The sequence below is a fragment of the Borostomias antarcticus genome, assembly GCF_949987555.1.
Source record: "Borostomias antarcticus genome assembly, chromosome: 6".
NCBI classification, from domain to species: Eukaryota; Metazoa; Chordata; class Actinopteri; order Stomiiformes; family Stomiidae; genus Borostomias; species Borostomias antarcticus.
In genome coordinates, this window is record NC_140239.1 from 20,404,083 (window position 1) to 20,420,296 (window position 16,214).

The following is a 16,214-nucleotide window of genomic DNA, read 5'->3' on the forward strand; positions in this document are numbered from 1 at the left end:
TCGAAGATTGCACAGAAGGAACAATGAGTTGGACATAAAAAGAACATCCTGATTCGAGTGGCCAACAAGAGTTGAATAAACTGTTAGTTTCTAGGAGCTTTAAAAAGTAGAACTTTTGCACTTCTGTAGTGTGACAGGTGCGCCAGAGATAGGGTGACCACATTTTCAAAACCCAAAACCGGGAACCTTAAGTGTACGTCATGTTTATGTACGCGCACGTGAACGCACACACAGCCGATTCTTCGTCAATAATCTCAATTGATTATGAATTATTATTGTAATTATGAATCAATGATTTGAGTGTTCATGCTACACAGGTAGGAACGACATGCTCACTCACATTATTTTCAGGGTTCACTGTTCGTAATAGGAAAATACAATTTAGGCTACAGTACCTGTATGTCTGAAGCGCTGTCTTGTCTGTCTTACAGTAGGCCTACTTCATGCATTACAGCACCTACTGACAGCACATTTAACACAGTGCAACACCATGGACAGCGCTTCAGCAAATGAAAAATTTTGTTTTGTCTCCAAAAACCAAAACATTGAAAATTCTAGGCAAAAAAAATAACACTAGTAAACACAAAACACGGATTAAATTGATTGTCACTTTTGTTTGATTGAATCAATGAATGTCATATAGACTGCAATTGATTGAATCGCCTTTCAATGAATGTATGTTTTTTCAATGAATGTATGCTCGATTGATGTATGTTTTTGATTGGGTTATGTAATGAGCCTGACAGTCTGATTTCTCTCACTGATATCGTAGTCCTGTTTGAATATGCTGGGTGCGAAAACATGACATGCGTAGCAACAGTAACCAAGCGGGTGGGACATACAGTAGTGAAGGGTGAATTGCTGTTTTGTTTCATTTCTTTATTCAATAGCTAAATAGTTTTTTTGAGCATTAAGATTCAGTGTCTGGAGTCAGGCTCTAATAGGAAAAAAGGGACAATTTGTGAGTGAATGTTGAAAACCCGGACATCGTTGAAGTGTATTTGTCAGGACCCGGGACACCCAGCTTGAAACCGGGACAATCCCGGACAAACCCGGACGTCTGGTCACCATAGTCAGAAAGGACCAAGGGTCAACCTTAGTACAGAGAAAAAGAACTCCCGCACACTGTCTTCTTCACTTGCAGTAAATACATGTGTTAATCACAGTAAATACATGTGTTAATCACAGTAAATACATGTGTTAATCACAGTAAATACATGTGTTAGTCACAGTAAATACATATGTTAATCACAGTAAATACACGTGTTAATCACAGCGTGTCGGTCGCCTGATCTTTATCAGCTTGTCTTTTCTCTGAGCTGAAAGTAAACTTTCCAGTTTCAGGTCATGCTTCGTACATCACAGATTAATGCTGGAGGCCGGCAGTGTTACAGCTGTCATAACGTTCCATTTTCCATCGGTGACGTTCCGAGCGTGGATTCCGACCTACTTTATGCAGATGCAGGACACTATGTTTGCGGAGTAGTGACTCACTCACGGCCGCTCCGCAATCCATCCGTTTCTCAGGCTCATTAGCTGGATATGGAAGTGGAGGATGTGTGACTGGTAGGGGTGATCCAGTCTTTCTCTGCTGGCCAGACACCAGCGGCCAGTGGTAGAACAAGGTTGCCATCCCGACCAGAACGCTGGCCTAACTGTAGGCTCAAGAACCCGTGTCTCTCAGTTTCATGAAGAGCGATCGGCGCGGAGCGGCATTGTAGTTTTGGGAGGTCTGTTATTGTGGTCTGCGTTACGGTGTTGTAGACATGGCATTGTAGTTTGAGAGGCAGGGTATTGAGAGCATGGTGCCGTGGTTTGTGACTGCATCTCTTTAATAGAGTAGAGTACAATGGAACAGTGCTAATTCAGGCTCAAATGGTTCTTGATTTCTTCAATTTGATTTCTTCGATATCAAAGAGTGGATTACCCCTGCCTCAGACGAGACGGCATAACACGTTGCACCTCTGTGGGATTTGTCTTGACTATCACCTCATGCAAACTCAGGCTCAGGCCTTCTGACTGGATGTCCCTGGTTAGCACGAGAAAACTCTTAACAGGGACATGGATAACATTAACATTATTCATTTAGACATGCTCATTATGCCATTAGACACTCAGTGGACAAGAAAAAAGGTTCCCCAGCTAGTTCCAGACGCAGATGTGTGTTGAGTGGAAGACCGCCCCCCCCCCCCAAAGAACAATGTAACTGTTCAACAGTTTTTTTGACACTGCATTTTATCCCTGGGATTAGATCTGTGGACTAGTAGCTCCAGTGAGCTCTATCCCTGGGATTAGATCTGTGGACTGGTAGCTCTACTGAGTTCTATCCTTGAGATTAGATCTGTGGACTGGTAGCTCTACTGAGTTCTATCCCTGGGATTAGATCTGTGGACTGGAAGCTCTACTGAGTTCTATCCCTGGGATTAGATCTGTGGACTGGTAGCTCTACTGAGTTCTATCCCTGGGATTAGATCTGTGGACTGGAAGCTCTACTGAGTTCTATCCTTGAGATTAGATCTGTGGACTGGTAGCTCTACTGAGTTCTATCCCTGGGATTAGATCTGTGAGCTGGTAGCTCTACTGAGTTCTATCCTTGAGATTAGATCTGTGGACTGGTAGCTCTACTGAGTTCTATCCCTGGGATTAGATCTGTGGACTGGTAGCTCTACTGAGTTCTATCCCTGGGATTAGATCTGTGGACTGGTAGCTCTACTGAGTTCTATCCCTGGGATTAGATCTGTGGACTGGTAGCTCTACTGAGTTCTATCCCTGGGATTAGATCTGTGGACTGGTAGCTCTACTGAGTTCTATCCCTGGGATTAGATCTGTGGACTGGTAGCTCTACTGAGTTCTATCCCTGGGATTAGATCTGTGGACTGATAGCTCTACTGAGTTCTATCCCTGGGATTAGATCTGTGGACTGATAGCTCTACTGAGTTCTATCCTTGAGATTAGATCTGTGGACTGGTAGCTCTACTGAGTTCTATCCCTGGGATTAGATCTGTGGACTGGTAGCTCTACTGAGTTCTCTCCCGGGGATTGGATCTGTGGACTGGAAGCTCTGGTGCAACGTGCCTGTGAAGGTCTTTGCTTGCCGAGTGCTAAGTGAGAAAGCTGGACCCTGCTACCGCAGGCTTCAGCGAGGCAAACAGGCAGTCAGTCCTCAAGGGATTCTTCAATTATAAATGATACTCCACTGGAAGCCATCTTGGCATCTGTTATTCTTTGCGTGTCCCTGGTCCTTCGCAGACTCTGGCGCTCTGATGCCGTGCCTCACATGTGGGGCTGTGTGCAGGCGCTGGGCCCACTGCGTGTTCCATTATGAATGGAGGGTGGGGTTACACCTGCCTCCCCGCGTGGAGGCGTGCGTGCGAGCGAATGCATTAACGGTCGAGAGGGGGAATGCTAATTCACGATGGAGTGCAAGAACATTCCGTCGGCCATTAGAGATCTCCCAGGCTGCTCGAGGTCCATCCCTGTACTTTCTCCCTTTTCTCTCTTTGCTCTCGTTCTGGTATCTCTCTCTCCTCCCACCCTCATCCCTTCCTCTCTCTTTTCTGTCTCTCTTCCACTCCACTTTATATACAGCAGGCGTAGCAGCAGTAGCAGAGAGAGAGAGAGAGAGAAAGAGAGAGAGAGAGAGGGTACTGTTGACTGGAGTGGAGTCGATAGGAGCATTGTTGGCCTCTGAAAGACACCTCGGATGTCTGGTTCCATCTACTGAGGGTGGGAGCTGACACCCCCAGTAGGGCGGAATAAAATTCCCCTCTCCAGCATCTACCCCTCCATCTATCCACCCCGCCAACCTCCACCTCTCCATCTCTCCATCTCTCCATCTCTGCATCTATCCACCTCTCCACCTCTCCATCTCTGCATCTCTCCACCTCTCCATCTCTCCATCTCTCCATCTCTCCAACTCTCCATCTCTCCATCTCTCCACCTCTCTATCTCTCCACCTCTCCACCTCTCCATCTCTCCACCTCTTCATCTCTCCATCTCTCCACCTCTCCATCTCTCCACCTCTCCATCTCTCCACCTCTCCATCTCTCCACCTCTCCACCTCTCCATCTCTCCATCTCTCCACCTCTCCATCTCTCCACCTCTCCACCTCTGCATCTCTCCATCTCTGCATCTATCCACCTCTCCATCTCTCCACCTCTCCATCTCTCCATCTCTCCACTTCTCCATCTCTTCCTCCATCCCAGCACAACAAAGAAGGTGTCAGCGCCGCAGTGAGAGAGGAGGGGAGGGAGGAGGGAGGGAAGGGAAGGGAAGGGAGGAGGGAGGGAGGGAGGGAGGGAGGGAGGGAGGGAGGGAGGGAGGGAGGGAGGGGAGGGAGGGTCGGACTGCCTGTCCGAGTTTCCATGTAATGAGCAGGGAGTCTTTCAGTTCACCTTCTGTGGGTATAGTGTGTGTGTGTGTGTGTGTGTGTGTGTGTGTGTGTGTGTGTGTGTGTGTGTGTGTGTGTGTGTGTGTGTGTGTGTGTGTGTGTGTGTGTGTGTGTGTGTGTGTGTGTGTGCGTTACAAGACTGGCTCTGGTTTTCGAAGTGTGTTAATATTGAAGGAGTGTGTGAGGTAAAAGGCAGGGTCTGTGTCTGTGAGCTCTCTCTGTGTAACTGATGGCCATTTTGAACATTGTTTGAGTATAACAAGATTCAAGTTCCACAGGCTCTCTCTCTCTCTCTCTCTCTCTCTCTCTCTCTCTCTCTCCCTCTCTCTCTCTCTCTCTCTCGTCTTTTTCTTTTGGTTGAATACAGAGTCTGCTACATCTCAGTGAAGTAGCATATTTTCTCTTCCTCCTCTTCTCTCTCTCTCTCTCTCTTTCCCTCCCTCCCTCTGTCCTTGTACTCAGCAGCAGTGCAGATGGCAGATCAAGCTGTTTTCTCTGAAACATGTCACCCTCCTTTGAGAAGTGATAAAAGGTTTTTAAGGTTCCTGATGAAGCTATCTTCGCACTGATAATGTCATCAGTCACATATTCTCTTCCTGTCTATCTCTCCCCACACCTGGTGGGGTGTGTGCGTGTGTGTGAAATGATGTCATACATGGGGTGCACTTGGTATCAGTTACCCATTACAATGAAAGCAATTAGTCTATTAGGCCAGATGCGGCACCTAGGGCTTAGTTCTGGCCCATATATGGCCAGGTATCTTGCCTCTGCGACGGTATAGCGCACCACATCATCTTCCTCGTCCGCGCTTCCATCATCCGTCCGCGATCGGACCGTGGAGTCATTAGAACGTGGGGGGGGGGGGGGGGGGGGGGGAGAGACAACGGAGACGATCCCGGGCGTGTTTGTTTTCCTCGACGAAGCCATTCGTCACAACACATTACCCTCCATCAATCTCTCTCTCGCCGTGCTTCCTGCTGCCGTGCACGCGGATGTATCCCCGCCGCGGGCGTACTTAAACGGCCACGCCCCCCCCCCCCCCCCCCCCCACCCCCACACACACACACACACCCCTTCTTCCTCGGAGCGAAGGACATGCTGTGCAGCTGATACCCATTATGAGATGATAGCGGTGAGCTAGAGCATCGGGAGATTAGAGAGGCGGTTTGTATGTGACTCAACAAGGTAATTATGTAATATGTGCGTTAGTGTAATATGTGCAGGAGTGGAGAGGACAACGGGGCTAATGATTTCCCATGTAACAAACACGGCCTGGAAACGCGGCGATGGAGCTCCTCCGAATGTGACTGAAGAAGCAATTACATTCTCTCTCTGTTTGGGAGGGGTTTTGCAGTATAGCTTTCTCTCTCTCTCTCTCTCTCTCTCTCTCTCTCTCTCTCTGGCTCTCTGTCTCTCTCTCTTCTCTCTGTCTGTCTCTGTCTCTTCGCTCTCTGTCTCTGTCTCTCTTCTCTTTGTCTGCCCCTCTCTCTGTCCCTCTTAGTCTCTGTCTCTGAATTCAATTCAAAGGGCTTTATTGGCAAGGGAAACACGTTTACGTATGCCTCTCTCTTTTTGTCTCTCTCTCTGTCTCTGTCTCTCTCTTTCTCTCTCTCTCCCAGTTTCTCCGTGTGCAGGCGGTGCTGTGGAATACTGGACCACATCAAACTGTATTTGTCCTGTTTTCCGATCCGGGGGGGTGTGGGGGGTACGGTGGGGTGCCAGAACGTCTGAAAGCCTAGGAGATAACGAGGAGAGAGATAAAAGCCAGGCAGAGACGAGACCAGAGCTGTGTGTTTGTGTGTGTGTGTGTGTGTTTGTGTGCGTGTTTGTGTGGTGTGTTGTTTGAGATACGGAACGTGTTTGCATGTTGTTGGAGATATGGGACCCCTCCTATCTCTCACCTACCCACTGACATCACACGCCTGCCGTGGCTTGTGTGGCATGGAGTTCCACTGATCCCAGCATGGGTGAGGGACACACACACACACACACACACATACACCAGTATAGCTCCCAGTATGGGTGCCAGGTAATTGGCCAGTGATGTCATAGGAAAATGATGCCCCACACCGGTGATCCAGAGAGCTGCTCTAAAACTCGGACTCTACCTGTAAGTAGGGTAAGGACACAGCCCTATGCTTCAGACAAGTGACTGACCTACTGTCTGCTCTCCTGACCCGCGCCAGGGGCTGCTGGGAAATGGAGGCCACAGCCTTGACCTACTGCAGTGTAGTCTCTGCTCCATGCGCTGGCCAGACGATGAGTCACATGGTCAGGATGGCAACGGCAAGCTATGGCTACAGCACTGTGAATAGTTATAGTTATAGTTAATAGTGTGAACTATTATTGGGGCGACATTGTAAAGCTTTCAGTGCAGAAAGACGCCGTTATACAAGAGATGTTTAGGCTATTCGGGGATGTAGCTGCCTTGTCTGTATCATAAAGAGTGAATAGAATGCGGAAGATCGTGACTGACCTCGTGACTGACCTGCCCCTCGGCTCCACCGCGGCCATCAGCGTCCACATCCTACCGTCAAAAATCCCGAAATGAACCTCAGCGATTATCTAACGCGCCGACAAATGTCTCTCTCTGTCTGGCGTTGACCACGTCACCCCTCAGCTAATCTGCGGTCGGAGGGGTGAAAACGCAGCGCCACACAGATGCTACTTTTCCCAAGAACGTTTTGATTTGTCTGATTTCTTCTCGCTTTCCCTTCTCCTTCCCCCCGACCCGCGCGCTGCGAATAGATATCAGACGGCCTGCCTGCGATTGCCGGTGGCTATGACAAGATGATAGGAAAAGAGATGAAAGACAGCAAAATATACATCTCTGAATCTGTTTGTTGATTTTAAAAGTTCCTTTGATGATTTTTACTTTGATTGTTTTCTTCATGTTGTGTCTTCTTCCTCCTGGGTCTCTTCACTCCCTGATTTGGAGTAAAGTATGATCACGGTACGTGTGGGAAAACGTCATTTGTTGACGTTGTCACGCTACATTAGATGCTGTGTTGGTATAGAGTGGGTGGAGCAGCCCAAGTAGGTCAGGCCTCTTGAGGTGACCTCTACAGTACATGGTCATACAAATGGTCATATTCAAAAATATGCTTTTGACACATCAATGTTGTGGATATGATGAGTCACTGACGATCTACTAATCAAACCCTGTTTCTCCATATAAAGGCCATAATAGTTGTCTTTGTGCCCACAGAAAAGTAGTCAGTAATTGTGAAAATTAGAGCTTAAAGGATGCTCGTACATCTGACAGTCTGGCAAGAATGTAGAACTGGACTGAACTCGCTCTCTCTCTCTCTCTCTCTCTCTCTCTCTCTCTCTCTCTTCCTCTCTATCTAGGAAGAGTCCTCCCTATCTCTCTAGTCTTTCAGTGGAGCCTTTTAGGTAATTGTATCTATGAGTCAGGTTTAGCAGGGTCATGGTTTCCAGATTTGTAGAGCAGTCATTAATGTTCCATTGTCGTGGCGAGGTTCTGCAGTTGCCTCATCACCATGGTAGCGATGTTCTGTGGCCCTGTTCTGGATGAACTCCTATGTTGATTTTATCTTAATTATTTTCACTTTGATGAAGCCAAGTTGCCCTCACAGAACTCCTGTTGTTTACTGTCGGGCTAATTTGTGAGGCGTGAATGCCGAGGAGTTTTGTCAGTAGATTGGGTCTGTCCTTTGAAAGGGCAATGGCATAAATGTTACCGTAAATAACCTCCTGGTGTAAGAAATTCTGATTTCTTCAAGAGTTGCACTGCAATTAAATGATCAGACCCAGTTGATATCTAGCTTCGGGACAGGGACGGAAAATAGGGCACCAGGTCCCCATATCTAGACATCTACAGGAGCTGAACTCATTCTGATTCTGGTGAAGGTATATCCCATTTTTGAAGCAGCTGAAACACAGAATTAGAAATGGTGCTCAGAGAGAACAGACCTCCTCCTGAATGCATTTTGTGGCTCTGTGCATGCCAACATTTAATGGGCTCTAAATTGGCCAATGCTACACTCCTCCACCGAGTTTCATAAAAAGCAGATTTGTATTTTTTGCGTAATATAAACTTTATTACAGGCTCGTAGCCCACATAGTAAAGACAGTACATTACATATAAATATCACAGTAATCCTAGTCCAAAAAAGGAATGGAGGAAAGTGGCCATCCGGGCCGTGTTTGGGGGGCTTGTGGACCCGCCCCAGTGAATATTGGTTAAAAAAAAAAGACTGGAGGTGAATGGGTGGCTGTATTTGACCAGCTCTGTGGCACCCCCCTCGGGTCACAGCTGGTGGGGGGCAGTGCGGTGCACTCCAGGCTTTCCCCCCGCATAGCCCACCTAAGGTGGCCCATGATACACCCTTTCACCAAGTTTCATAAAAATCGGTTTGGTAGTTTTTGGATAATCCTGGTTCCAAAAATGAATGGAGGTGAATGGCCAGCCGTGTTTGGGCGGATCATGGAACCGACCTGTGCTTCGGATCTGCTCCAAAAATGTAATAGGTTCTAAGGTGGACCATGTGAAAATCTAAGGTGGACCATTTGTGAAAATTGGTCCAGTAGTTTTAGCGTAATCCTGCTAACAAACACATGCACAAACACACAAACAAACGCACGCCGCCGAAAATATTACCTCTCACCCTGCATTGTTGCTGTGGCGGAGGTAAAAATGTCTGACAGAACGCAAGCTGACTGCAGGCAGGAATATGAAGAATAACTAACAGTTCACTGAAATATGCTAATGATGCTAAAACATTTTACTGTGTACCCAGACAATCATTGAACAGAAAAGAGATTGCTATGCAGACCAGGTGCAGGACAAACCGGAGTAGCAAATGAGAAAAACAGAAGAGAAGAAGAGTCTTCACACTGGAGCAAATAAATGATGCTGTTCCCATTAGTTTGTTTTAACGTTTCGATCATGCGATCTTCATCAGACTAACGTTACCCTCACAATCATCCAATTAGCCTTCTAATGAGGGTGCTGTAGTCTGGTTAGATGATGCTTTTTTCTTTGCAACAAGCTAGAAGTGAGTTTTTCGGGGTCTTTTGAGGTCTGTGGTGAACTGATCTGTATCAGTTCTCCATCCAGTGGAAGCCCTCCATCTGTTGCATAACCTCCATCCACCTAGCTTCCCTCTCTCTCCTCCTTGGTGGCTGTGGTGGTCACATGAATATCCATAAGAGTGTGCCGTTTGACAGCCTGATTTGTTTTAAAGAGCGGTGGACACATGAATTACTGTATACAACTGTCTCCTTGTGGGGCTGTACACACACACCAAGCTGTACACACACACCAAGCTGTACACACACACCAAGGAGCATGGCGCTCTCCCACCAGTAAGGAAATGCATGTGTCTGAGAACGAGTGTGTGTGTGTGTGTGTGTGTGTGTGTGTGTGTGTGTGTGTGTGTGTGTGTGTGTGTGTGTGTGTGTGTGTGTGTGTATTTGTGTGTGTGTCTGCATGGGATTGAGCAGTGTCTCAACACTCTTAGCGAATCTTAGCGAATCAACATGATAATTGGCTCCCCAGGGTTCTGTATCTGCGTCATGGATGTATTAATAGAACTGGATAGGGTCACTCCATTCACTGACTGCTCGAAGACGTGAAGCCCTATAAGACCGTGCCATCTTTGAAAAAAACGTGTCATTGGTGCCTTTGACGTGCGCTGTCAAGGCAAGTCAAGGCGCCAATGACGCATTTTTGTAGTCCACGAACAGATGTGAAATGCAAACGCACGTTCATGGCTCTGAACCATGAACGTGCGTTTGCATTTCACATCTGTTCGTTGACTACAAAAACGCGTCATTGCCGCCTTAACTTGCCTTGACTGTGCATGTCAAAGGCGCCAATGACGCATTTTTTTTTCAATTTAGATTTTGAATCCTGGGGGCCTGATCTGCGTACGCCACCATCCCCAGCACCAGTTTGACAGCACAGGGACTTTTGAGGGAGGAGACAACCAATCAGACAGCCAGGCTGGATCAGGTCTGACCTATCATAGCCGTCCAACCCAGTGTTAAATGGGTCGCTGACTCTAAGCAGTGTTAATTTTGTCTATGAAAACGATAACGAATATTATTCGTCAACAGCCTTTATGTAGTTATCGTCACAAGACGATAACTAAATAAAAACGAATTCATGATGACAAAAACTGACAAAATCTATTGACATTTTCGTCAACAAATAAAAACTAGACAAAAATGTTAAGGAGGGATGATTTGGGAAGAGATCCAATCAGAATGCTGAGATTTCCTTGAAAGTCATGGCTCACAAATTATCTAGAGAAATGGTTAATGCAATTAACTAATTGACTAAATCTACTGTAGATTTAGTTGACTAAAATCTTAATGCTATGTAGTCAACTAAAACTAGACTAAAACTAAAACAAATCAGATTACTAATATATTACTAAAACTAAATAGCATTTTAGTCAAACTATGACTAAATCTAAATCAATATTTGTTGTCAAAATTAACACTGGCTCTCAGGCAGATGTGATGAAATGTTAGTTTTATTTCTACATTATCCTTTGTACGGAGATCGGAGTACATTATTGTCGTTGAAAATTATATGGAGAAGAGTTTGGATTTTGAGAAGCATTTTCTTTTGTGGTTTTATCTATTCAGATACTGCGCAGAATCTCAAATGTTGGTTGTCTTGCAGAGAGAAAAGCGGAAAAGCTGGTGACTAGAATCCCTCTCTTCCTCCTCTTTCTTCACCCATCTCTCTCTCTCTCCGTCTCACATCCATATGTTCCCCAATCTGGGCACAGAGACCCCAGGGCATATTGTTTCCTGTTTCTGAAGGAGGACCAGACAGCTGGTCACTCTTGCCAGACCAGGCAGATGTTCAGGTGAGAAAGAGAGTGGGAGAGAGAGAGAGAGAGAGAGAGAGAGAGAGAGAGAGAGAGAGAGAGAGGAGAGAGATAGAGAGAGAAAGATCAAGAGAGAAGGAGAGGGGGGGAGAGCGGAACACACTCACACACACACAGAGGGGGGATGAATTAATCTAATGAAAGACACAGACTCCATCCCACTTCAACATCAATTTATCTGGAGTCTCGTCTCTTTCACTTAAAGCTCTATAAACACAAAAGTCTGAGAACGGCTCGATAGCTGTGGCCGGAACGAGCTGACTGGCAGTATTGATTCAGCCCAGAGTATCTGCTGAGGGTCCTCTGCCTTCAAGCAGCTGATGAAGTTTACAGTGGACAAGCTAGCAAAGCTTGTCAGGGATTCTGAGGCTTTTCTAATTCTCTTCAACCTCCGAGAGGTCTGGGGTTGGAATTGAATCTCACCTGATCCAACACCTACCTTTCTCTCTTTCTCTCTCTCTCTCTCTCTCTCTCTCTCTCTCTCTCTCTTTGTCTGGGCTGAGTTTGATTTAAAGTTTGAGTTTGGGTCTGCACGGTTCACAGAGTTGGAGGAAGATGTTCTCCCCTGGTTGTGATTCTGAAGCCTTTTTCCTCGCCCTGCACTTGTCGAATACCAAGGACGGTTGTTGGATTCTTTCCTGCCTGGTCTCCCAGTGCCAGTCATTGTTCTTAGGTTGCAGTCTCATGAATAATGCATGAGGATTGGGAGGCTTAGCCGTGTTTGGTCGCCCTGGCTGCAATCATATTCCCCGGGAAGAGGCTATATTTAAGAATGGAATCGGTCTGGGGCCGGGGGGGGGTGCGCCCAGGGAGCCAGCGACTCCAACTTCAGATGGAGGTAGAGGAATTTCATTACCACCCGAAATAGGACTGTTGCTTTCACCTCATTGGCTAGCTAGTCCATGTAGGATTCGGACACGGCCCTTTATCCAAACAATTGGGCTGTGAGTTTATAGGGATGTGTCGTGTTGGAGGTTATTCTCCCAACTGGCTAGTTACATGTGTGGTCCAGAATGTAATCAATCCCTTTTCCTCTCGCAAATCTAACGAATACCCTCCTCCTCTTCTCCTCTCCTCTCTACAGCTGGCACCACCTACATCTTTGGGAAGGGCGGAGGTCTGATCACCTACACATGGCCAAACAACGAGCGTCCGAGCACGCGGACCGATCGCCTGGCCGTGGGCTTCAGCACCACCATCAAAGACGGCATCCTGGTCCGCATCGACAGCGCCCCTCGCCTCGGCGACTACATCATGCTACACATTGTAAGTCCTCTTCTATTCCACATCCTCAGCCCTTCTTTTAGGCTACATACGGTATCCAGAGATCAAGAACCAATGTGTTCACTCCCCAAAAAATATCCTTTCGGTGCCGAATCACTCCATACAGTAGCAAGAAGAATCCAATAAAATTCAATGTGAAGATTTGCCGAGGTTCGATCCAAAGCTCAAAAACTGGTTTTTGAACTCTTTATTTCCAAACATACCTGTACAATTGCAACCAAGTTCTTTGGAGGGAGACCAAAAGTTTCTTCCAAGAACACCTGAGTATAGTCATATTCAAACTCAGACAGGAAGTTGTCAAAGAGATCGGACGTTGGCTCCGAACACCACTTACGTAATGAAACGGGCGTTAGAGGAGGGGTTTCAGGAAAGCACGTGATCAACATCAGTGGAATACAGGAGTCATCTGGTATTTAAATGATTGAACTCAAAACCAGAGCAAAGCAGTTGAGTAAACATTAGGACCATACAAGAGCTGAGGGAAGGCTCATCCCCTTTACCCCATGGAAGGCGTTCCTGTCATATGTGACCTTCACCAGAGGTCAAAAACAACCTGGCGAAGAACTTCGACCTCAGAACTGAAAACAGCTAACCTAACTTGGCGAGGCATAACATGCTGCACAGGACAGGACCAGATGGAAGCAGATAGTTGCAGCCTTATCCTCCTCAAGGAACGAAGAGGATTAAGTAAGTACCAGAGGAGCTGATATCGGCCAAGGTCATTTTTCATTTTTTTTTTTTTTTTTTTTACATATTATTAAAATGTCAACTGTAAGATTTCAGATTATGCACCATGTATTGAAATCTGCAAGAAGATATGCTTCTGTGAATGTCGGTACACCTGAAATCACTAAGCAGAGAAAAAGGGCTCTAAATATTCAGAGCTGTTCACACTTCTCACAGCCAGGTAGTGGGGTGGGAACAATAGCTGGTTAACCATCCCCACCTGCTCCCATTCCCACAGCCGTTCATTTCTGTTGTTCTAACTTGACCCATTATGTGTCCCAAGATAAGCACGTCCTTCTGATCTGCTGACAACAACGCTGGGTTCAGTCTGATTTTGTAGATTTTTTGCACGATTCGGCAGTGGTAGAAGGATACCATCGGCTTCTCCTGCAGGTGGTTCTGTCTGAGGATCCTGAAGAAGTAGAGTCGCTGCTGCACCTTCTTGACTATTACGGTGGTGCTGGTAGTCCTGGGCAAATCTCCAGCTGTGTGAATGCCCGGGAACCTGAAATCTGGAAATCTTTCCTCACAAACCCCATCGATGTAAAGAGGATCAGGGTCTGCCCTCTTCCTCTAGAAGTCTATCATGACCTCTATTGTTTTTGAGGCATTCAGGGCTAACCATTGCCTGTTAGCCCTGAAGAAAGTCCTGTGTTGACCGAAACATGTTGGCTTTTTACATTTTTGAGCAGCCATGATTTAATAAAGGCTTTTTAATATATCCTTTCCCTCGTTTTTGGAGTGCCTGGATTTATCCTCGTCTGTATGGCATTCAGGACTAGGTTGTTCTCTGAACACCACAGTGCCAATCTGTGAACTTGGTCCCTGAGGCTGTCTCGTCTTCTCCTGAGATGAGCCCTTCCACAGTCGTGTCATCCGCAAACTTGATGATGAAGTTGCTTGGATGGGTGGGGGCACAGTCATGTGTGTAGAGAGTGTAGAGGAGAGGTGTGGGCCTAGCCTAACAGACTGGGGACCATTGGTTAGCCAGTGGCAGATAGGTCAGGAAAAACCTAGGCGGGTAAGTTTGTTGACCAGTCTGCCCGGGCTGATGGTGTTAAATGCAGAGCTGAAGTCTATGAAAAGTATCCTAACATAGCTCCCCTTGCGGTCAAGGTGGGTCAGTGTAGTGTGTGGCATCCTCTGTAGACCAATTCGCTCTCTGTAGGCGAACTGTTAAGGGTCAAAGGTTAGTGGGAGGCTGGCTTTGATGTGCTGCAGGATCAGTCGAAGCACTTCATTATTATTGGTGTGAAGGCAACCGGACGGTAGCCAGACGGTTTCAATTCAGCCAGTGGCTGCAGCAGAAGCAGAGAAGAATATTTCCCCAGAGTGCGGGTCGAATTTAATTTTATACACAGTACTCCACCTCTTTTAGATTATATATTCCACATCAAAGTCTTCTTTTAGACTATACCCCACATCAGACTACAGTATATACTCCACATAGATAGATAGATAGATTGATAGATTTGAGCTTTAAAAATCCCCATAGGAGGAAATTTGGCATCTCAGAGTCAGCAGTGGGAAATTACAGCAAAGATTGGAAATGCAGAATATACATACAGTAGTATGTAGTAGCGGATAAGCATAAAAAAAGAACAGGTACAGTAACACAGTATATACAGTACATCCATCCATACATACAACATGTGTAAAATATAGAATACATACAGACGGTATAGATATGTATAGTAATACTCATACAGTACATACAGTACATGCACACCTCCACTCAGGAACGCTCAGGCACTGTTAGAGAGTCTGATGGCCACTAGCACAAAGGAACACTTGAACCGCTCCATATTGTACCTGGGTGGGATGAGCCTTTGTCCCTCATCCTCCTCTCCACCACAGCCTCCAGGCTGGTCAGTTGTTGCAGCACAACAGAGCTGGCCTTCCTCTAGCTTGTTCAGTTTGCTTGTCCTTGTGCTGCTTCCCCAGCAGGCCACGGCAAAGAAGAGTGTGCTGGCTACAACAGACTGGTAGAACATCCGTAGCAGCCTGCTACACACACCAAAGGACCTGAGCTTCCTAGGGAAGAACGGCTCTGTCCTTTCCTATAGAGATCATAGTCCTCTTTTAGATGACAGTATACTCCTTTTAACAGGACTCTTTTAGACTATACCGTATACTCCAATCATAGTCCTCTTTTATATAGTACATCGCTGATGAGCCTCTACCCATTTATCAGAGAAGCCTCATACATCAATAAATCCTCGTTCTTCACTAATTAACAGAGATTTCCAATTAACCGCCAATTAACTACAGTCTTTGACTGGTGGTGAAAGAAGCATCTGTTAGGTAAGGATAAGAACCAGTCTCTGTGAAGCCATTAGAGTAAGTCATGACATTGAAGTAGATCCCATAATATGCATAATATCCGACTCAATGCTATGACTGCCTGGTTATTTCTAACTTAGTGCTGCACCTCCTCTCAGACCTAGCCTACTTCCTGAAATGCCATATGAATAATGAATGAGAATTTTGGCGTACTTCTGCAGGGTTCCGCTACTTGCAGAGAACGTGGGATAGCTAACATTGGCCAATCCCCAGCCTCGGTAAATCAACTGCGCATCAATAGCGCATCAATATCTCATAAGACCTTGTAGATGTTTACTTATTTACATAACCATTCGCAAGGATGCTGGATGTAGTGTAGACCTGCCAGAGAAGCCTTGGAAGTGCAGCAGAGGAGAATCTGCTGATGTGGTGTGAAAGTAATGTTGAGGAGGAATGAAGAGGAGAGGAGCTACAATTATGCCAGCAGATTGAAAGTGTTTCTCTCCTCAAAGAGCGCTCTCCTCCCGGGAGCAGCAGCAGCAAGGTGCCACTGTGCACACTAAAACCCCCACCACCTGTTCAGCCCCAAACAAGAATAACACAACTTAGACCATTTGTGTGTGTGTGTGTGTGTGTGTGTGTGTGTGTGTGTGTGTGTGTGA

General features: G+C 46.5%; 1 protein-coding gene across 1 annotated transcript in view; it reads left to right on the forward strand.

Annotated features, from left to right (window-relative positions):
- Nucleotides 1-16,214, forward strand: part of nrxn3b (neurexin 3b) — a gene marked incomplete at both ends in the record, with an annotated part of 275,203 nt that overhangs the window by 198,908 nt on the left and 60,081 nt on the right. Inside the window, one exon of the mRNA XM_084439792.1 lies at nucleotides 12,344-12,525. Within this exon, the coding sequence (XP_084295918.1) occupies nucleotides 12,344-12,525 (182 nt within the window). The remainder of the gene's footprint in view (nucleotides 1-12,343; nucleotides 12,526-16,214) is intronic.